The sequence below is a fragment of the Phyllobates terribilis genome, unplaced genomic scaffold (genome assembly GCF_046119375.1).
Source record: "Phyllobates terribilis strain yellow unplaced genomic scaffold, ASM4611937v1 Scaffold_9__5_contigs__length_417890890, whole genome shotgun sequence".
Taxonomy (NCBI): Eukaryota; Metazoa; Chordata; class Amphibia; order Anura; family Dendrobatidae; genus Phyllobates; species Phyllobates terribilis.
In genome coordinates this window covers 204,674,038-204,696,950 of record NW_027362769.1, presented here as the reverse complement: position 1 = coordinate 204,696,950, position 22,913 = coordinate 204,674,038, and the positions used below count along the sequence as shown (strand labels likewise).

General features: G+C 43.0%; 2 protein-coding genes across 2 annotated transcripts in view; one reads left to right on the top strand and one right to left on the bottom strand.

Annotated features, from left to right (window-relative positions):
- Nucleotides 1-20,019, bottom strand: part of LOC141161998 (cytohesin-3) — a 114,485-nt gene extending 94,466 nt beyond the window's left edge. The window contains exon 1 of the mRNA XM_073647601.1: nt 19,825-20,019. Coding sequence (XP_073503702.1) covers nt 19,825-19,843 — 19 coding nt within the window. The 5' untranslated portion in view covers nt 19,844-20,019. The remainder of the gene's footprint in view (nt 1-19,824) is intronic.
- On the top strand, nt 4,129-4,798 carry LOC141162714 (large ribosomal subunit protein eL8-like). The gene is given in 4 exon segments (XM_073649081.1): nt 4,129-4,395; nt 4,397-4,598; nt 4,601-4,695; nt 4,697-4,798. Coding segments are annotated over 4 exon segments (666 nt in total).
- Nucleotides 20,020-22,913: the final 2,894 nt, after the last annotated feature.

Sequence of the window (22,913 nt, the reverse complement as noted above, 5' to 3'; positions counted from 1 at the left end):
CATGTATATCCGCACCCCATGGTCCCCAATGGCATTCCGCAATGTCAATGCCCATGCTGCGGATTTTTCCGCAGCGTATATGCTGCGTTCAAAAATCCGCAGCATGTCAATTAATTTTGCGTTTCCGCAAGCAGAATTGCCTTTGTCCAATGCATAAAAAACGCAAGGCAATTCCGCATGTGGAAAACGCGTGATAAACGCGCAAAAAATGCGCGATAAACGCGTGCGGAATTCCGCATGCGTTTTTCCGGGAGAGGACTTGCAGAAATGAAGCAGAAATTTTCTGCTTCATAAATGCAACGTGGGCACATAGCCTTATAGACTGGAATACCTAAATGTAGCAAAAATGGCTTAAAAACAACAAGAAAACCCCTGAGAAATGAAAAAGTAGAAGACCTTTTTAAGTGTTGAAACGCGCTTTTCGACAGCGGGACTCTTCACAATGTAATCCAGCATGTGCGGGTTTATCACTCCCCCCTAGGATGTGTCCTGATGATGTGCAATACTTCTCATTTAGGATAGAACACACAGAAGTGGTTTGATAAAGCTTTTTCCACTGGAAACGCGGCTAAAAATGGAATGTTTCCCACAAAGGACGGCTTAGGACTTGACGGAGATTTAGTCTTGATTAGGATTCAACACAGAATATGCAGACATTTTATGCAGCCAAAAAAAAGAAATCACTTCCATGTGTTGCGAGTCAGCTTATTAGCCGAACACTGGGGAACATGGAGACAAATGCATACATTACACGGGCAATGGTAGAAAAAACAAAGATATAAGGAATCTTGGAAGTGCACCTTTCTTTTCACAAAAAAAAACATTTAGAAAAGCATTGTCTTGTTGTCCTCATCCCCCACCACAAGTTTAAACAAATTGTGGTGCACATACCAGTCTAATATATCCAAGAACTATACTGATTCTCATATACTCTAACTTCCATCCACCCTATTTTTGAGTGAACGATTTCTCTATAAATCAGCATTCAGCCAGCACTACTGGTACCGGAACTTCCAATCATGCATTGTGCCTGCTACTGTCCAATAGCTTGGTCTTTTCTGTTCTGACAGTCCACCTAAGGGTTATACCAGTGACAGAGAAAGAGGTATTATGCTCTTACTGTAATATCTGCGATAATAAGGAAATTAGGTCTGTCCAAAGTGAAAACTGCAGCATGTAAAATGATTTTAAAATCACCAAATTTTTTCTTTAAAATTTCACTAAATTAAAAAGTTGATCTAATTTACAGATCATTTTCTGATGACACATTCCTCTTAAAGGGGAGCTCCACCTCGCGAGCTGACATTTTATAAGTATCAGTTATGTAATGTATGGTCTTAAGATATCTCCAGGAGGATTTGATATTATAAATGGCTGCAAAGGAAGGACTTGTCATTTTATTTCCAAGAAAATTAATGGGAAAAAAAAAAAAAAATGAATAAATTTGCTCCACCGCAATTTGGAAATTGAACTGTTCTTGCAAAGTGTAACAAAACTTTACCAGAGATCCCAAGAAAGAAGAGTATCGCGCTTCTTGTTGCAACCACATTCACCATCACGAGATGCAATGTTGTAGCAGAACACTGCAATCAAATGTCAGCGACTACAAGTCCGTGTGCAGAGCATTTTACATTGCTTTTATAGTTTGCGACATCACAGTTTAAAGGGCCCAGGCTCTTTAAAGAGGATCAATTACCGTGTTGAGGCAAGGCACAATAACACGCGAAAAACATGTGCAAACCTAACTAGTTTTCTTAAAACAATTTCAATTTTTTTTGGAAGAGAACCCATTAGGAAATGTTCAAAGAAGAGGACAATTATGCATGAAAGGAAGATTAGGAAACCCACGACATGAAAGACCTCGAGACACGCTAGTGAAAGGTGTTTCTGATCATGTCCTATGAAAACAATGGAAGATTTATAGAGCACATCAAAACACAAAAGTCAAAAGGAAAGTTTCTTGGATGTTGCATCCTTCGTCAATCAAAATTCATTTTACAGTCTTGTCGTACGTGGTGTAAAGCTGCTTTCAAGCACGTAGAGGAATGTGGCATGGAAACTATCTCATAGGACTGGTGCCAAGCGAGATAAAAGCATGGTGGTGGTGGCCAGAAAGACATAACCATTATCTGAAAAAACATTCTGCTACTGTATAGACCCTCAGGATCTCACATGCTGACGACAAATGTAGGAAGATATAAAGACCGGCATTGTTACACCGGCAGCGTTACCCACCCTTGTGATACCCTTACATACTGGTGCCATTGTCCTCCTATCTGAACTCACTGGTGCCACCAAAAAAAAGCTTTGAGCCAAGCTGACAGAAGGCCTTTAGTCAAAAATAAAAGAGCGGACTTAAAGGGGTATTCCAGTCTGAAGCATTTATCATCTACATACAAGAGTGTCTGGGGTCCTGTTGCCAGGAAGACCAAAGCTAGGAAGAATGCCAGACTGAATAAAGAGCCAGGCGCAAAAATATTGGTAGAAAGACTGATCGTTCATCACCAGATTTACTGAACTATGAAATGAAAAAAAAAATGGCCAGGTTGTGTGACTATTAGGCTATGTTCACACATGTTCTGTTTTTCAGCATTTTTTTGCTGCAGATTTTTATGCAAAGTTTCAGCTGCGTTTTGCAGTACCAGCAAAGTCTATGAGAAACCAGAATTCTCTGTTCACACATCTTGGTTTTTTTTGTTGCGTATTTTGTGCTTTTTTGGGGGTTTTGGAAAATAGGGCATGTCACTTCTTTCAGCGTTTTTTTCACCCATAGGAAATAATGGGTGGTGAAAAAAACGCATTAAAAACGCGCCAAACTTTGCATCAGCGATTTTTATGGAAAAATAGAATGGGGATCTTTTTTTTTTTTCACAGAACTTTATGTACATGCATAAATAGAGACAGAAGGACAGTGGAGAAAAAAATGCTGAAAAAACGCAGCAAAACCTGCGTTTTTGACGCAGCCGATTTCCTGCCAGAGATCAGTTTTGCTGCAGATTTGTTGCGCAAAAAAAACCAACATGTGTGAACATAGCCTTACAGTTAATGTGGACTAAAATGTGTATGGCTGTATAGGCATTACAATCGTTACTTAAAGGGATCGGTCATCAGGTTTGGGCTATGTAATCTGATAGGAGCATGATGTAGGGGCTGAGACCCTTATTCTAGCAATGTCTTACTTGCTGGTCTGCTTGCTGTCATGTTGATACAATCCTTGTTTTCTCTGCTGTAGATCTGGCAGAGCTCTGAATACTAAGCTCTGTATAACCCTGCCCACTCAGCTTCCTTAATATACTGTATCTAGAGAAAAAACTGCTAACTAGTGATGGGGGGGCGAGGTTATGCAGAGCAGTGGACTAGGAGGCACGAGACACCTAGTCCCCTAGTGTTAATCCCCTGCTCATAAAGCAGTATTTTATTGAAACAGCAACACATAGCCCAGTAAGTGACACTTCATTGGAATCAGGGTCTCATCTCCTACATCAGGCTGCTCTCAAATTACACAGCAAAAAAATGATGACAGACTCCCTTAAAACGACCATTCAACCAGAAACTTGCCTTAATGTGTGGATGTATTAACTGTGTTTAGTAGCCATCCCCTATCCTCTCTTCTAGCCGTGTCACACTGAATCTATGATTGACGCGCCAGTCCAATATCTGGGTCAATGCAAAATACTATAAATGGGAACATATGAGGTTAATCAGTACTATATGCTTCTTTCCTTACATTTACATGCTGTTATCGTTAATGACCTACAGTAAAATGTATTATCTTAAGAAATACCGTTTTACAAATAATTCTGTGAAAATATCTGTTGCAAAATTCAGTTCAACTTTTGAGGCTAAACCAGTATTAAATCCACTAATTCAAAGAGAATTAGCGCCAATCCAGAAGGATAGCAGAGATTTAACTACATTCCAGTGACTGGATGAGCAGTAATCGCAGTTTTACCTATATAATGGATGCTTTAGGCAGAAAGGTCACTTCTGGATGTGATATCTATAGGAGATGGAATGGCAGCTAAATTGTTTTTTAAAGGTCTAGAATATTGACGGATTACTTTGAGCGATCAGTTGGTTATCAGGCACAATTAGTTGTGGCTGTACCTGGTACTACAGCTCACGTGAATGGGACTGAGCTGCCGCTCCGGCCACAGCCAGAGAAAAAAATGTCTGTCTTTTTCTGCCCCCGTCCACCAAGTTTCAAAGTCTCTGGCCCCTTCCACTGTCAAGAAGGTGGCGAACCCACTTTTTGAGAAGAGGTCTAAGAACTTTAGCATTGGGCAGCACATCCAACTCAAAAGTGATCTCATCCACTTTGTGACACTGCAGCGCTACATTCATTGCCAGTGGTCCAATATTTACAAGGATCTGAAGGAGACTCCCCCATACCTCAGCAAACAACCAGATCATCCGGACCATAGACGGGCAGGAAGCCGCGCAGCTCTTCAAACTGATGCGCAAATATTGACCAGAGACAATGCTGGAGAAGAAGAAATGGCTGCTGGCCCAAGCAGACAGTAGCCGCAAAGAAGATGGCTCAACTGAGAGATCACCAGTGACCAGAGAAGGTGTTAACCATCTTAGTAACCATCTTAGTGGAAGGAGGCCCAGCTGCTCGTTATCACTCGTGATAAGGATCCCATTGTGTTGGTTGTCTTTCTGCTGGCCCTGTGTCAGAAGATAGGAGTTCCTCTACTGCATTGTCAAGGCCAGGCTAAGCCACCTCATCCATAGGAAGACATGCGCCAGTGTAGCCTTCATACATGCGAATCCAGAGGATAATAGGAATTTGTAAAGACCAACAAAAATAACAGTCATGTGTAAGGCAGCACTAGTCATCATAATGGGGGATACTCGCTTCGCTGCGACAATCAATGCACACGTGCAATGTCTTTCCGTTTTTAAACAATGCTCAGCAGTTTATTACTTCATAAACCACATATGACTGGGTCCAACTCAGTGGCACGCCGACACACATATATATAATATTCGTGACACAGGCCCACTTGCTCCAGGTACAGCCTTCAGCAAGGCAATCATATAGCAATGTCCATAGCAATGTCCATATAACGTAGTGTATTACCTTTGCTGGGTTAGCTGTCTCAGTCCATTACTCCGCCACCACTGTGGCTTTGCGGCTTCCCAGGTGGGGGTCTCTAGCCATCGTTCCCTCAAAGGCCACTGACATCCACACAGGATCCAGGCTTTGCCTTTCAGGACTCTTCCTCAAACCTCAAACCTCTGCCTTCCAAGGCCACTAGCATCCACACAGGATCCAGTCTCGACCTTTCAGGCACCAGGCTTCACTCGGCCTCACTAGGCCTCCCACACACATGGGAACAGGCCTTACGCCTCTCTCACAGAACACACCTGTCTCCCATCAAGCAGGGTTTATATATGCATCCCGTGCACACACACACACACACACACATACTGACAGGACCTTGCTGATGTCACAGTCATGTGATCAGACAGACATTCTGTGCGCGCAGGACCTGTGCTATGTCACAGTCATGTGACCAGTCACCTGAGGGGGAAGGTACATGGTCAGGTAAAACACATCCTGGACCATTACCGTAGTGCCAGCAAGTCGCTGCATTACACATGATAAATTCCATCACTGCTGAGGAGGAGGCATCTTGCGTCCAAAGTCTTTGGCTAGAATTGACCAATCTCAAAAAAGCAAAGGCCAAAGAACTGGCTACGCTACCCATCTGCTCTGTACATAATAAAGAAAATTCCATGAAAAAAAATTGGTTATGGGCCTATGTGAAGGGTCCATTGTTCTGTAGATCCACTGGTCAAATATTGATGGCCTATCCTAAGAATAGGATTTCCGCATGGTATAACCAAACCATTATATCAGGCTCACAATTAGCAGACAAGATCTGATCATCTAGGACATTGTAGCGTCGGCGTCCCTGCCTCCTGCCAGACAGGGACGCCGTTCCCCTCACCTCTCCGCTCCGTGCCCGGCGGCTTCCTCCCGCTCTGCTGGCAGCGCGCGCTGCTTCCCGGCCTCTGTGCTTAGGGCGCGCGCTCCCCCTCTTAAAAGGGGCCGCGCGCGCCGTGCTAAGGAGTCCCCGGCCAATGGCCGGAGGACCTCACCATATACAAGGCACCTCCTCCAAAATGGAGGTGCCCGAGCAATGTTGTTGCAAAGCCTTTCAACTCTGCCTCAGCCCTCAGGTCCCGTTACCAGATACCTGCCAGTTACCTGCCAGATCTCTGCTTGATTCCTACCTGATTTCTGTCTATATGCTTGCATTCCTGCGGTCCGACAGTCTGCCTTCCAACACCTGTCAGTCTGTCTATGGATCTGCCCGCCCGCTCACCTGGGAGCGCTCACCTGCTACCTGCCTGCTAGCCTACCTGGAGGCTCTGCCGTCACTTGCCGTGACTACCTGCCAGTCCAGAGACTCTTGCCCGCTCACCTGGGAGCGCTCACCTGCTACCTGCCTGCTAGCCTACCTGGAGGCTCTGCCGTCACTTGCCGTGACCACCTGCCTGTCTAGAGACTCTTATCCTGCTGTCACTTGCAGTGACCATCCGCCTGTCTAGAGACTGTCCCCGTCACTTGCCGTGACCTCCTGCCCTTCTACCCAGAGACTGTCCCTGTCACTTGCCGTGACTACCTGCCCTTCTACCCAGAGACGGTCCCTGTCACTTGCCGGGACAACCTGCCCGCCTTCCCTGGGAGCGACCCGCTTCCTTACAAGGACTGCCCTTTGTATAGTTGCTCTGAGGTTCCACCTCCCAGACCCGTTACAGACATTAAGTGTAAAAAGCTTGAAAACATTCAGGTTGACATTCCTGTTGGTGGTCCAGGAGTGAAGAGGAAAGAGTCTTCATTTTCTCTAGAAAAAGTGCCACCATTACCCATTTGAGGAGTCTGGTATTGCAGCTCAGCCTCAATAAGAGACTCGGATCTGCTTTTCTAAGCCTGGTCAAGTCCTTTGAATGAAATGTTACCAACAAAACATATGACGGCAGTGAGCAGAGTCACCAAGCCCTGCAACTAGATGCAAAGTTCTCTTCCCCATTGCTTTGGTCTAAAGCAGGAGACATAACTATTCTCCCCCTAAAGTCTATGGATAGTTTTGGATTTCCAGATGTGATTACAAGTTTTTCTCAAACTTCACATACCAAACAAAACATGCCCCGCAGTCCTGTACGGCCCTAGGTCAATCTACAAGTCAAAGGGTGATGAAGTAACTTCCGACTTTTCTAATGAGTCAAAAGTTATTCAATCTTCCGATGACCTGTGCAGTGACCTGGAGATTAATGGTTCAACCTCAAAGTCCTACCATGTGTCAGAGAGCAGCAGCCACCGAACAAGACAACAGAAAAACACTTCCATGCCTACTGCCCGACAGCTTAACTGATGACCTAAAGGCCAGGTCAAGCCCGATAAACATTTTTTTAAGACGTGGATGAAACAAAGTTTCCTACACTCTTGTCAAGGACTTCATTATTGTTTACGTTTTTTTTAAAGGAATTGTCCAGTTGAAAATTTCATACCCTCTAAAAAAAAAAAAAAAGAGAGAATGTCAATGGGGTGGACCATCAGAGTCAAACGCCTGATCGAAAGATCATAAACCTCTGGCCAATCTAATTCTTATCAACTTCAGCACTTCAGTCACAGACTTTTGTCTGTCAGCTTAAATGACAAGACTGAATACTACTTTTAACTTTAATTATGATGGAAATCTCAACTAAGGGCTGACCTCTGATGGTTACAACCACTAACAGCTAATGGTCACTATATGGGTGGTAGTAACCATGGATACCTAAGCTACCGAAATGCCCTGCATATGGGGTAAACTACATTGCTAATCAGCAGAACTATACATTTCTAATTGGAGGTATTTGCTAATATTATTATTATTATTTCTACACATACTACATATTGTGATAGGATCTTGAAGAGGACAATACCCCTTTAAACCAGTTGGAAAAAAAAATAAAATAAATAATACCTACCCTTCAGTGATTCCCCTATGACTCCAGATCCATTGCTTAGATAGGGAGCTGTGGGGGATCACTAAGGCTAAATACCATTTCTTTTATATTTTTAAGCTGTCTATTTATACTTAATATTCACCAGAAAACTAATTTATGTGTTAAAAGTAACCATTATTTTAAATTAAATCGATAGTACACGTCAGTAAACAACTTTGTAATTTTTTGCCTTCCTCTGCATCAACATGTTAGGTTATAGAATAAACTCAATGTACTTAAAGGGGTCTCCCCATCGCCAAGATCCTGTGCCAATACGTTTTAGGTATAATAATAATAATAATAGCAAATTCCTCCAATAGAAATGTAGTATAGTTCTCCTGATTTGCTATGTTACTTACCCCATGTGCAGGGCATTGCAGTAGCTTAAGTATCCATGGTTACGATCACACATATAGCGACAGTTAATTAGTTGTTAGTGGAAATCTAAGCTACTGCTATGCCCTGCACACGGGGTAAACGACATAGCGAATCAGAAGAACTGTACTACATTTCTAATTGGAGGTGTTTGCTATTATTACACCTGCTACATATTGGGATAGAATCTTGCAGATGGGAATACCCCTTTAAGTCTAACTTCAACCATAAAAACTATAATATATCTTATCAGGGAAGTCTGCTTTCTTATCTTCCTGGACTGATCATTTACTCTTACTTCATGGGTAAAATCTGTGTTCGGTGAAGACAGATTTTCACATTACTGAGATAGATGACAGTTAGTGCTTTTAAAATTCTATGGAGGAGGGAGGATAAGCAGACACAGAAATCTGCACGTTCCATAGAACTTTATGAGCACCAACTATCTTTCCCTGTCTCTGTAATGGGAAAATCTGTAATCACTGAAGACAGATTTTACTTGTGAGTTGAGAATGAGGAGTCCAGGAGGAGAAAGTAGCGGATTTCTTCAATAAGATAGATTACAAAAATTATTTTATTTTCTGTGCATTTATGGGAAAAAAATTCAAACAACGTGTATTCTTTAAGAACCATAAAATCATGGATTTCCTTCTCTTTCCAAGGATTTTGCACATTTTTTATTATTTTTCTCAGCCGTTTACATTCTGTAGCATTGGATGTGCCCCTCATACCTTTTGTTTGCACGTGTAGAAGTGGTAATTCCTCAGAGCATTACATGCACAGATGTCAATGCGACTGGATTTCCAGGGCACGGTTCTGTAAGATTACATTACATCAACGTACGAAAGCAAAACAAAGGAAGAAAAAAAAAAATCTATTGTGCATCGAGGAACTGTGTGTCCCATTAGGAATGCAGTGACCCGTCAAAGGCAATCCTTTCTGGGGTCACGCACACTATAAGGGCAGACAGTAAGGTCAGTGATTCTACATAAAGACGACTGTACACATTGGAGATTGGTTAAAAGTGACATCTCAAATGCATGGTGGGTGTCCTCTCAATTCCAGACCCAAATGACTGCTGGCAACTTTGGCAGACATCATGTGACACGTTACACTTAGGTGGGGTGTCCTTGTCCCATTTTGTTAATCTGACAATTTCTAAGATTTTGCAGGACACAACCCCCCTATAATTTCCCCGCCGTTGGCTAGAAACATAAACAGATTTTGTGGCTTCACACTTTCTGCATTAGGAGTAGACAGGGACTCCATTGTTTTCCTACATCCAACAAGGGCAGCGCTCTCCTCCAGCGTACAAAGAGCCTCGGGCAATTTCTGACTAGATAAAAAAAAGTAGGTCAGAAGCGCACAAACCGGGCGTCAATCTGGCAACAGTTTAGAGGCTTCATTAATTAAGTGATTAGCATCACCTATTTGACCAGGAAAACAGAACGTTAACATCCAGCTAGAAAGAGTAATCTCATTATGGTGTACGGATAAAAAAAAAGATCTCCTATTCATAAAAATACACCTACAGAAATATGGAGAATAGACAAGAAAATACAATGAGGCGGGAGCGTAACTGGGTAAAAAGAAGTTTTACGGTAACAAAGTGGCGCAATAGATGTTCAGAACCACAATAATTAAACTACGGAAATTCTAGGTCTTGACAGACCCCCATCGGCACAATATAGGTGTCCCTGCCTACAAGCGGGATTTTTTAAAGGGGCTACTTGCTGCTCATGTATTGTGACAAGCCTTTAACCAAGACAAAGATGGTGAATGTGAAGAGTCTACCGAGTATCGAGGTTGTTTTTTCAATTACAAGACAAAAAGAAAAAAACTGTCATTCATTATATGAGCTGAGTGTGGAAAAGAAGGTTTTTGGGATTACCATAAAATCCCTTTCTCGTAGCCTTCATTGTGGGACATGGGAAACCATCAAGAAAAGACGATTTTTGCAATTATTGTAAAATCCCTATTTCGTAGCCTTCATTGAGGGACATGAAAAATCATGGCTGTGTCCCCCAACGAAGCACCAGAGAAAAGAGAATTTTTGGACTTACTGTAAAATCCCTTTCTCGTAGCCTTCTTTAGGGGAGACACAGAAAACCATGGCTTAGTCCCCCAGTGAATCGTCAGAGAAAAGAGGCTTTTAGGAATTTTAGGGTAAGTCCATTCTCGTAGCCTTCTTTAGGGGTACACAGCTATGCTTTCCAGTCTCTCCCAATGAAGCATCTGAGAAATGTTTCCTTTCCTACAATTCCCCTTCTCCTGAGATAACCAAGATGACCAGCTTAAAATAATTTTAGCGTTACTCTGTCTACTATCGGGCATGGTTTATGCTCTGTGTGTCTGAAGAGAATGTACTGAACTTGAATAATAAGAATTTAGAGCTCTTAATGAATTTTGCGTTGGGCGATATACTTTATACAAAATACTTTAAGCTTTGGCGGTATCAATAATCAAAGAACGTCAAAGGGGAAGATGGACGTTATGCAGGAAGGGGGTCAACAAACTGCTCTTGGAGGGGCATTGGGCTCTGGGAGTTGAGGTCTTCTTGTGATTTTCCTGCTATTGGACATATACATGTAAAGAGTAGAGGTCCTTAGGCAATGAAGTCTTATGGAAAACCATATGTAAAATGCGTCACCCTTGCTTTAGTCCATTACATTTTATAAGATACAAAGGCAAGAAAATCCCCGCAAAAGCATTAAACAGTCCATTTAAAAAAAAATAAAAAATACAGGACACCATATGGCACTTATAATCTACTGATCGAATTTAATAACAGTTTTTGTACCATAATTCCAACATATTTTGCAGATGTAGCACGAAATATTAATTCTGAATGCAGACGTCCAAGTGGCCCGAATATGGGCCGTGATTTCCCAGACCTGCCTCCGCTCTCAGCAGTCTCATAGGCATATAGGAAGCTGATGAGCTCAGGTTAGGAGACTTGCAGCTGGTCTGGAAAGAACTGTTTGTACATCTGAATTTAGCCCTAAGGTCTGTTACTGAGCAAAGCACAGATACAAAGACTTCCACACTGGTCACCATGACCGAAATTGTTCCTTTCACTTTTGCACTGCTTGCACAGACAGACAAGACAGTTCACATAAAAAAAAAATAAAAAAAAAACAACGTAATAGAAATTATGCAATCTTCCATATTTTACTCGTTCGAAGCCTAGCTTCACAAGCATTTCCCATCATCCATTGTTTATTATTCCCCATCCTAGTGTTCCTTTAGTAACTGCTGTGTGGCCTGGTCATTTTTAGGCACCGTATGCACTAAAGCAGATGAAAAAGGAACAGAACGTAGAATTAGGATCAGTGCTGAGATCAGCAGCCACATTATCAGTGATCTGTTCTCAGCAGGACGAGCAGGCACCATTATATAATATTAGATCACGGAGATTTCATATGATGCTTCAGATGTTCAGGGAGGGCAGTCTGGCGCTCTTTCGACATTTCCAGAACATTTTCCTACCATCAGAATACACTGAGGAATACAGGAAGAGTATGCAGGGCGGTGGTACAGCCAGATCACCCTGGGTCCCAATGTGCAGACAGTAGAACAAGCACAGTATTCGCAATGTGAAGCTTCTATACTGAATTCTTCGAAACGCGTAAGGTTCATCCAAAATACTGTTTGCACTGTTTTTAAAAGGATGTTTTTAATCTGGAATTTTAACATGGAATAATAATAAAGGACTTTGATTTTAATTACCACCTGTGGACGTGATACTGGATACACCCAACATTTGCATCAGTAGAACAAGCACAGTATATATCATGTATAGCTTCTACATGCTACCTTGGAAATTACACATTCGAGACCCTGGTAAGGTTGCTTATACTAATGTTTAACAAATTGCCATTTTGTATCATTACTTAGCTATGAAATAGCTGTGTAAATGCACTTTTGGAAGATCTGTTCATTACTCATCAAAAATAGAACAGGCTAAAAGAGAAACAAGCCCCCAAATATGAATGGTCCTTCCAACCACCAATGACTTTCAAAGAGTCATGGTGGTGGCAAAGCTCCACGTGTGTTGTTACCCAAGCCTACTGTCTCCAGGCTCAGTTGCAGAAATATTCTTGATGCGATAAACACCATCTCATCTGGGTGAAGCTGCCATGCAGAAAAAGGTCTTTTCTCCGGTCCCTGAATGCGATTTTCCAAGCATGATTGACATGCACCATTCCGTGCTCCATCATGTTAAGCCTGGTCTAAGATTTGCACGTGCTCTGAACCAGGTGTCAGCGCAGTTCAAGAAAAAATGTACCTGTGTGCCTGTCAATCATTAGACAGTTCACTTATACAGTGTACAGAAGGGAATATTTAAAGGGAACATGACAGCTGATCCACATCAGAAACTGGCTGAACGATTTCAGCCAGGTATGTTTGACTCTGAAACGCTACGGAGTTTCAAAGAAAAACATACTTTAAAAGCTGTTGGGGACTGAGACTAGTCAGACAAGCGGGTCCCCAGCGGCTTCGCCCTACCCGCTGATCTCGAGTGACAGGTCTCTCCCTAAACATGCACGCAGAGAGAGATCCATCACTCAAAGGGAACGGGTGAGGAGAAGCCGCTAGTGACCCGCTTGTCCAACTAGTCTCCCGTGTGGCTCAGTCCACAGTGGCTTTTAAAGCGTGTTTACTTTGAAATGCTGCAGACGCTTCTCGACAAATTTTCATACCCGATGCATTACAATTAAGAAAAACATACATACATATATATATATATATACACACACATGCTAATTTTATTTAGTTCTGGAAAACTGGACATAGTCCTCACAATATTCTTGTTCCACACTGGCATTTGTCGAAATATTCAACACAGTGCTAAAGAAAACCTGGAGAATATATAATTTTCTTGGAGAAAAGGAAGCACCCCAGTCATTACTGGGCAAGTGTGCTCCAGGTTAAAAAAAAATAAAAGTTAAACTGAGTCCGAGAGTAACAAGGAGTGAAGAAAGAAAGAAAAAGATACATTTCATAGGTTCGTATACTATCAACTTGTGGCAAGAAAGAATTTAGAAAATCCAATGTAATAAATTGAACGCAGATGTTCCTCAAAACACAAATAATAATGGTCTCACTTCATGGCAACCAAACAGGTCAGCCCACTTCCTTCTTAAAACAAATGCTACAGGTCCCCGGAGACCTCCCGTTCCATTAAAATAAAACATATGTACGGGCTCGTAGAGACGGATCCTCACAAAGGACTCCGCAGGTGGCCAAACCGGCTAGTTACTTTATTGTCTAATTTATTATTAAGATTCATACCATAACTAAAATATATCTGAATTTACAGGCTCAAATAGTTTAAACATCCCTTTCCTCCAGACAAAAGTCATCTGCGCTTTTTCAGACAGACGAGGGGGACTTGGGAGGCTACAGATTTCCAACAAGCCTCAAGGAGAAATGGCAGGGAATGTGGAAAATTTTTCAAGAGTGCACTTTTTTTTTTTTTTTGTGTGTTATGGAGTAGATTTACATCATTGAGGAACCTGGTCTGCAGCAACTAAACATTGTCTTCTCCAATAAACACAGGACAAGTAAACAAGAAGAAGCATGAAGACATCCTAACTAGAGGAATATACACTAACCAAATGATCAACCTTTGTCCAGATCAAGCGGTCCTGAACGGGGCTCATTCACAGGGCCCCATGACATTAGGCTAATCATGACGTGTCCCTCTATAATGTGAGAGCAGACCTGGAAGTAACGGTTACATTTTTCTACAGCATTCCCAGAGCGGAAATTAGGCATTACACAGTTATCAAACAAATCAACATCTGTATTATGCTGGACAGGACTGGTCCTCCAGAAAAAAGATCTTTGGAGCTACTCTTCCCTTTGACCAAAATATGAGGCTCCTCACTCCATTAACTCCAAAATCCCTAATAGGAGACATGCAAGAAGGATTTCTAAATTGGACAACCCTAGTAAATATCCGACAATTGAATTTAGATAGAATGTACTCCGATCAGGACAAATTTTGACTATAAAAGGAGTCTCCCGCTCTGGAAGACTCAACGTACAAGCAACAAATAGGTGTCTCATTTAGGGCGCATTCAGACAGTCATGTAAATCGGACCGACATCGGGCAGCAATGCATGGACTGGCCGACCCGCGATCAGTCCATGTAATTAGCGGTCAGATCTCGGACCAATGTGCACGGAAGTTTGAATGTGCTCTTACTGTAATAGGCAGTGTGTAATGATCTATGTTGCCTGTGATGGCGCTGTAACCAAAAACTTTCACTTTGCTTATTAGACTACAGCTGATCGTTAGAGGTTTCCGGAAGTTTATCTTATGGGTAATGCTTCAGCGTGTTGGGTTATCTACATATTATAGGAGAGGTTGGGTCCTCCAAACTGACACTCGTTGCCCTCCACTCTGACAAAGACATGGATGATCCTCAATAGAGGAACCCCCTTTATTAACTCAGAATTCCCCAATATTGTATATGGAAATGGGTTTTTGTCAAATGGACAAGCCTTTGGTAAGTACACTTCGTACTAGACATCTAGAATCTCTATAGCAATGGGTGTGTTGGACTTTGTTGGCTGAATATGATGGTTGTCTTGATACAAATATGATACCCTGTAAGGTTGGCATACACCCACTTAGACAGAAGAAAAATTACTCAATCCTTTGGAAAAAAAACGGACTAAACTATGCTATCCGCAGTCTAAAGGAACTTACCACAGGCAACAATAGAGGAAAACAACTAATTCCTAGATGTTTCCTGTGGATTCTAAATTGACCACAAGCCTCGCCACAGCCGAATATGGCAAACGCAAAGAATTATCCAGTAGACACGAAACTATTTCATACTGATTAGCGAATCACATGGCACAAGAAACTCTGACGTTCTTCACTAGATCAAAATAACACAAGACCAGGCGCACATTGAGACAAATTCCTTACAAAGAAGTGAAAAAAAAAGGAGAACTTCGTAAGAAATAAACACCGGGGACCAATCTTACCAGGTCTACTTTTGCCCACGAGGTGAGCCCAAAATAGAGACACTAACTCTCTAGTACCTACTATAGGTGGCAACTTTATAAGACAAGTATCATCCCACATCTGTGTTTCACGGACTGAGTACGGACCGCGATGTACAGACTTGAAACATATTTTCTGGCCAGAACCCAACAGCCTCAAAAGCATGTATGAGGGTGTCAAATTTTGGTGGAGACCTGTGACAAGTCCGTCCATTACGCTTTGTACTTGGACTGGGAAATATAGATGTGTGAAACTAGCCTAAGTCTGAAACATAACTAAAGATCTCAGCAAACCAGAAATACCCATCTCTATAGACAATCGCTTTAAGTTCCAGTTCTTCATCACTATAGGGCACCAGCTTGGTCTCCGTAAGGTGCACCAGTGACCCTCCCTCACCCAAAAAGCAGCATTTACAGCAAATCAACCGTGGACAAAACACCAAAATATTGGCTGCAGATGGGCGTCTCTGGTTTGGCCGAGATCCTTAGTCATGTTTCAAGGTTCTTTAATGGGTTGGACATTCACTTTCAATGTAGCTACATATAGGTGGCACTAGAGAGACAATTTTTCACCTCGTGGAGGTGTGCTAATTTGAATACTTTTCTCCCAGGGAGCATTGCCTGTAAGATGTCTAGCTGTTGTCCTTATGGCCATCCCTGATTCACCAAAACTCACAAAGTTATAGGTAACAGTATTCATTGAAGGGGTTTCCTCAGGAAATAAATCAAGAATCCATGGTAAATCCATGGGAAAAGGAACTAGCATGTCCAGAATGCATAAGAAGGGTTAAGAAGTTTTTTGGTTATTTTTATTCTTAGTCTAACTACTTAGAAAAAAAAAACATGACAAATGAATAACTTAGTCACCAAGAATGACTCCTCTACACAAACTTATGACATTACTCAACAAAACCGCTTGTAAACGGTGACAGCGAGAAGGAATGTCGTCTGGAATACATTGTTCTCACACGACAAAAAGACCCTGTAGGGTTCTGGAACTGAACATGGAAGAAGAGGAAATTAGAGGGGAATTCCAAAAAATAAATGCCGACATCTGCTGAGATCTATGGAGCTGTGAACCCCATCAGTCCCCCAGGGGGAACGAGCAATGTTGCTCAGAGATCTCTGCGACTTGGAATCTCCAGGAAAGATCTCTGGAAGAGTCAATGAATTAAGTAACTCTGTCATAATGGTTTACAACAATGAACTGTCACCACCACGTCACTTCTACCTCCGACGGCTTTACAGACAGGCTTTTATATAAACAGGCATGGTGGAGAAGACTAATTTATAATCTAGCGCATGCACTATGCTAATTACCAATGAATATTCATCATACGGGCAGTTACTTGAACCAATAGTCAAGCTGTCGGGGCTGTAATCTGGCTTCACCAGCATAGCTCGCCAGCATGCACAGTGAAGTCGAGTGTGCTTGTCTTGGCTTCAATCGCGCATGCGCCAGGAGACAAAAACAGTGCTCTGTTTTCTAAAAACTGGAAGCGGAAGAGAGATCCAGCTCCATGGACATAAGACTCTTCTTTATAAAATTCCTAACAACATCCATATCCGCTGAGAACAATAAAAAACACAGACGCGTTTCGGGTGCGTCGAGCACCTTTAGGTATGGCATACCACAAAATGCGTCGGTTTTTTATTGTTCACAGCGGATATCAGATGGATATTATTTGGTATATTAACATGTACCAATAAAGAAGAGGTTTATGTCTTGTGGAGCCAGATCTCTCCTCCTTGCTTCCAGTTTTTGGTATCACTATCCGTGCTCTGGACAGGACTGGACCCAGGCATTCAGGTGAGCTGGACTTTGTTTCTTCACTTTGTTTTCCCGGCTTCTAGCTCATCCGCTGATCAATCCAGGGAAAGTACACCTGACTTCATAGCAATCCTGATGATCTTGGACCCTCAATCATGCAAAGGAATGGCCACATGAAATTAGCATACTATGTGCACCGTCTTGTACGATAATTTTTTTTACATCGTGCCTTATTTACAACGGTTATCTAAAAGCCTGCGATTGAAAGCTGGGTCTTGCACGTTTCCATTCGTTCATAAGATGGAGCTCCCCTTTAAATAGAACCCATCAGCATGCTCTTACATATTGTAGTAGTGGTACGGCTGTATCGTGCTCGTCTCTGGATAAAATTTTTTTATTTTTTTTCCTTTGTAGAGATCAGACATGCCAGTCATGGGAATTCTAGCATACGCATGCAAATTAATCTGGGGGTCTAGATTTATATTTTTTCTTTATCCTTGAAAGGACCCAGTCAGTATCTTTTTACATATGAAAGTAGTACTATGGTCGTGTAGGCGTTTGTCTCCCAATAAAAATGATACCTTTTTCGTAGCGATCCGATGTACCAGTCGTGAGAAGTCTAGTGCAGAAGCCATATGTAAATCATCTTTGGAGTGCACTGGGGTGTGTCAATGCAGGTGAAGCTCTTCTTCCAAGAGCAATGACACGCCCCTAGCGCACTTCCAGCCTGATTTACATACGGCTTCTGCACTAGATTTCTCACGACTGGCACAACGGATCGCTGCCATAAAGGTATCATTTTTATCGACAGACAAGCGCCTACATGACCATAGCACTACTTTCATATCTTAAAACATGCTGATCGGTTCCCTTCAAGGATGAAATGTCTACGCAGAATATAAGCAAATCAGCTGCTCATGTCACATCTCATTTACCCGGCCATCAATAAACTGGCAGCATCTTCAGATCTGAGCAATGATCGCATGTATCAGACTGGTTAGAGGAAAAACAACTGTCACCGCAGCTGTTCTCCCCCCGAATACAAGACAAAAACCTTCTTTACATGGGATCGTAATGAAGCATTGTGCAATCTTCTGCAGGGTTCAACGGCAGACAAAAACCCCAGGAAAGACGACGAGCCCAATTATAACTTAAATAACTGCAACAGTGCATATATATGGGCAGCACGGTGGCTCAGTGGTTAGCACTGCAGCCTTGTAGTGCTGGGGTCCTGTGTTCAAATCCCACCAAGGACAACATCTGCAAGGAGTCTGTATGTTCTCCCCGTATTTGTGTGGGTTTCCTCCAGTTTCCTCCCACACTCCAAAGATATACTGACAGGGAATGTAGATTGTGAGCCCCAATGGGGACAGTGCCCATAATGTCTGTAAAAAGCTGTGGAAAAAAAATGGTGCTATATAAGTGAGTAAAATAAATAAATATATATGAACAATATATATATGTGACCGTCCTGCACGCAGCGCCTCCTCCACCCAGAGGAAAGGAGAGGGAAAAAAAAAAGAACTCAGGCATTCATTACACATTGCCAAGGGTGGGGAAAAAAATAACACAGAGTTTCCTTGACTCTAGTATCCATTTCAAGGGACTATACAGCTAGACAGGGTGCTGTCTCAGGAATGGAGACATTAAAGCTCGGCTCAGCCAGACTTTGGGGGGCTTCAGCCACCCACCTAGTAGAATAACATTACAGAATCCATGCTGGTCTATTAAATACGGAGGCAGGATGGGTAAGACCCCAGTGTGCTCTACACATGGCATATACCTGGCTCTGGGGTAGCGCCGTGCCATGGGAACATTTGCGTTCTCCCCCGTAGATCTTCGGCCTCATTATGCATCAGGGCTGATAGTAAACTCCATGAAGATCTGGACCATTTACCGCGCAGTACGTACAGGGGGGCACATGTCGGGGTTGCTAGGATACAAGCTGCGCAAAAAATCTGCTGCCGTACGTGAACAGATCATTTGGACGGGGAGAAGCAGGGATGGCAGATACAGCATCCAGATTGCAGTTGTCAGTGTGAACTGTGGCCATCCCTTGCCCACGTGGCACGTGCCAATACACGAAAACTCAACATTGCCGCTCCAATTACCTATACCCCCGCTCTGCAGAGCGTTATCCAAGCTAGTAATACTATTGCAGAACCAAAAATCCAGACCCCGAATAATAATGCCGCCCCCCCAACCCGTGAACTCGCATAGAGCAGAGCGCCGGTTAACCATCTCCTTGCCGAATCCTGCCACCAGCCCTTCAGGAATGCAAGAAATGACACTCCGGCATTAACCTGTTCCCCGCCAGTGACAGCTGGAGGTGACCCCCGCAGCAAATCCATCATTATTACCAAGCAAAGCCTTTTAACCCCTCGTAGACCTGATCACATAATTACATGACAAAAAAAATCATTTTTTAGGAAATGATTAGAAATTGCTGGAAATACATAAAACGCAGATAAACGCAAAATTCCGCCATGTCTGCATATAATGCGGCAAAGACACAGCACATTAACCACCTCGCCGCCAGCCTGCGTTATAGCAGAGCAGAGATGACATTTAACTCCTCCGCTGCCGGTGCGGGGATGGGCTGCACGTAAACACCGTACACACACATAGGGACAGCGACATGCGGTTACTCACCGGCTCCGTCTTCCTCCATTCCGGCTTGTTTAGAAGGGATAAGCAGAGCCGAACCGGCGACAACACCGTATCTGGTCACAGCCGCCGCGGCAAAGCCCGTCCTGTCCTCTCACAGCCACCGAGCCACTGCTGCAACACCAGCTCCTCGCTGCGTCACCGCCCACCGTCACATGACCAGCCCTGGCGCCACCCTGAACGGCGGGGAGTCACGTGACTTATGTGGGTATATAAAAGAGCGCAAGTCAGTCAGTCAGTCAGTCAGTCAGTCAGTCAGTCAGTCAGTCAGTCAGTCAGTCACTCACTCACTCACTCACTCACTCACTCACTCACTCACTCACTCACTCACTCACTCACTCACGAATCCATTAGTATTTTGCTCAGGCGTCATTCTTTAGAAAAGGGAGCTCACAAGTACCGTTTTTTTTTCATCTTTTAGGAAAAATAAAAGAATTCAAAATGAATTATATTTATGTAATTATTTTCTATGCATTCACACAGTGTTTTTTTTTATAATAACCTGCAATGTGTTTTTTTTTTTGTTCTTTATTGAGATTAGAATAAAAAAAAACATAAAAATACACAGAATTACTGCTGCAGTGTTCATGAACAAAAAAAATGCTACGTGTGAACAGTAACACAATGGTCTTTTTTTTTTGCCTCGATTTCTGTAAAATTGCCGTATTTTCAGAAATTCAAATTTTTCATACAAATGTGTTGGGGGGGGGGGGTTGCGACGCTCTTTGAAAGATGCTGTAAAAATGCACGGATTTTACCGCGATTTCATGTGTACATTCGAAATGTGTGTTGTGGGTTTATGCTGTGGGGTAATATCATGGCTGTTTTCGGCCTCCGGATGAAAGTTTAGTGGATCAAACTGTGCAAAAATCACGAGGAGGAATTAAAGGGGTCTTCCGGGAAAGGCTCATTCAGATGTCTGTGTAAATTTGGATGAGATCGGACCCCAATTCACAGACTGGGAGAGGGTCTCCCGAGCGTGACAGCTTTATAGCAATATATGAAGTCACCAAGTTCGGATCAGGAGACCCAGTCTGTGCATTGCGTTCCGATTTTGGACCAACTAGCACGGACGTCTGAATGAGCCCTGTGAGGCGCTTCCCACTTACTAAAGACTAAGAGACTTTTCCTGCAAGGAGCACCGGTGCCATCGATCTTATTGTTGTGGTTTATCAGTGATTTCTTGCTGTGTTTTATTGTTCTGCTTGCTTGTCAGTATGTGCACTAATTTCACTTGTAAAGTGTCCAGCATTCCAGTAATCTCATCAGTATCTCAGGATCCTCTAACAATTGTTCAAATAGTGACTAGGCCCATTGTGTGAGTGTTGAAAGTAGATAACATGGAGCTCTCACCACAGGGAGTCTCACATGCAGACCCAGGTGATGGGTTCCACCTGAGAAAAACACCTCCACTAATGCACACTTAGCTTTGTGGGGGGAAGGGTGAGAGCAGTTCTGCTCATTCAGGGGGCTGATCCCAGTGAAGGAGAAAATAAACCACATGTTTAGTGAGAAGTTGGTGGAATGTCGTCAAAGGGATAGGATCTAGTCTGAGGACCTGGACCATGATGGCTTATGAAGTAGAGATCTGCTGCCGACTGGGCTAGACAAATGTGCTACAGTTGTGGGATCTGTCGTCTGGATTTGATAAACTTTCTTAAAGGACTGTTTCTACTGGATACCTTTGCTTCTATCGTTTTATCTGTCATATGGAGGATCGTGGACTGTGTGTTATGTTCTGCTACCAGAGCTAAGGAAAGAGAGGAGATCTGTCCCTACGATAGAACTCAGCTTTATACCTACGATGTAACAGGGGACCTGATCCTGCGATCAGACCTGCTAAAGTCCTAAGCTAGTCTGTACGGAGACCTATAGATGTGGGGAAGGAATCCCTACAAGTACTAAGGACTGGGAGGAAAATGGGACACCTCCTAACAGAAATAGTAGCAGACAGACAAACAAAATATATAGAACACTGAGGTCCATAGACCAAGCAAACTAACAGAGTTAGATACAGAGCACAGGCTAGCTAGAAAGTAGTTATACAATGAAGTCCAGCAAAGCCAGAAGGGCGGAGCAGGATTAAATAGGCCAACAAGGTCATGTGACCAGCAAAGGAAAAAACCTAAGAGCAAGGTTCTAACAGTACCCCCCCTTCTAAGAGGATCCTCCGGATCCCCTAGGACCAGGCTTATCAGGAAATCTCCTGTGAAACGCTCTGATAAGTCTGGACGCGGAAACATCATCTGACCTCACCCAAGAGTTATCCTCGGGTCCGAAACCTTTCCAGGCCACAAGATACTGCAAACTACCTCTATACCGTCTAGAGTTAAGGATGCGAGAAATTTCATATTCCCCGTCCTCCACCACCGGAGGAACAGAGGCAGAGGCGTCACCATCCGACACAACAGCTTTTTTTAACAGAGAGACATGAAATACCGGATTAATTCTCCAGGAGGTAGGAACCTCCAACCTAACAGCAGATTGGTTGATAACCTGAAGTACCTTAAAGGGCCCTACAAACTTGGGACCCAATTTCTTAGAAGGAATCCTCAACCGCAGATTCCTAGAGGACAACCAAACCATGTCACCAACAGCGAACAAAACCTCCTGTCGTTTCCTATCAAAGTAGTCTTTAGATTTTCTGTTGGCCTCCTGAAGATTACCACGCACATCCGTCCAAACTCTCTCCAAATCACCAGAAAAATTCTCCTCCTCAGGCACGGCAGATCCCAACTTGGAGAACGACCCAAACGACGGATGTCTCCCAGAACAACAAAAAAAAGGCGAACAACCAGCAGAAGAAGATGTATGGTTGTTAAGAGCAAATTCAGCAAGTGGCAGAAACTCAGACCACCCCTCTTGATTGTCTGCCACAAAACAACGCAAGAACTGCTCAACATCCTGGTTTTTCCTTTCTGTCTGGCCATTAGATTCAGGATGATATCCGGACGAGAACGACAAATGAACTCCCAACCTGTCACAAAAGGCACGCCAAAAACGAGCCACGAACTGAGGACCCCTATCAGAAACAATGTCAGTAGGAACGCCATGAAGTCTGACAATTTCCTTGA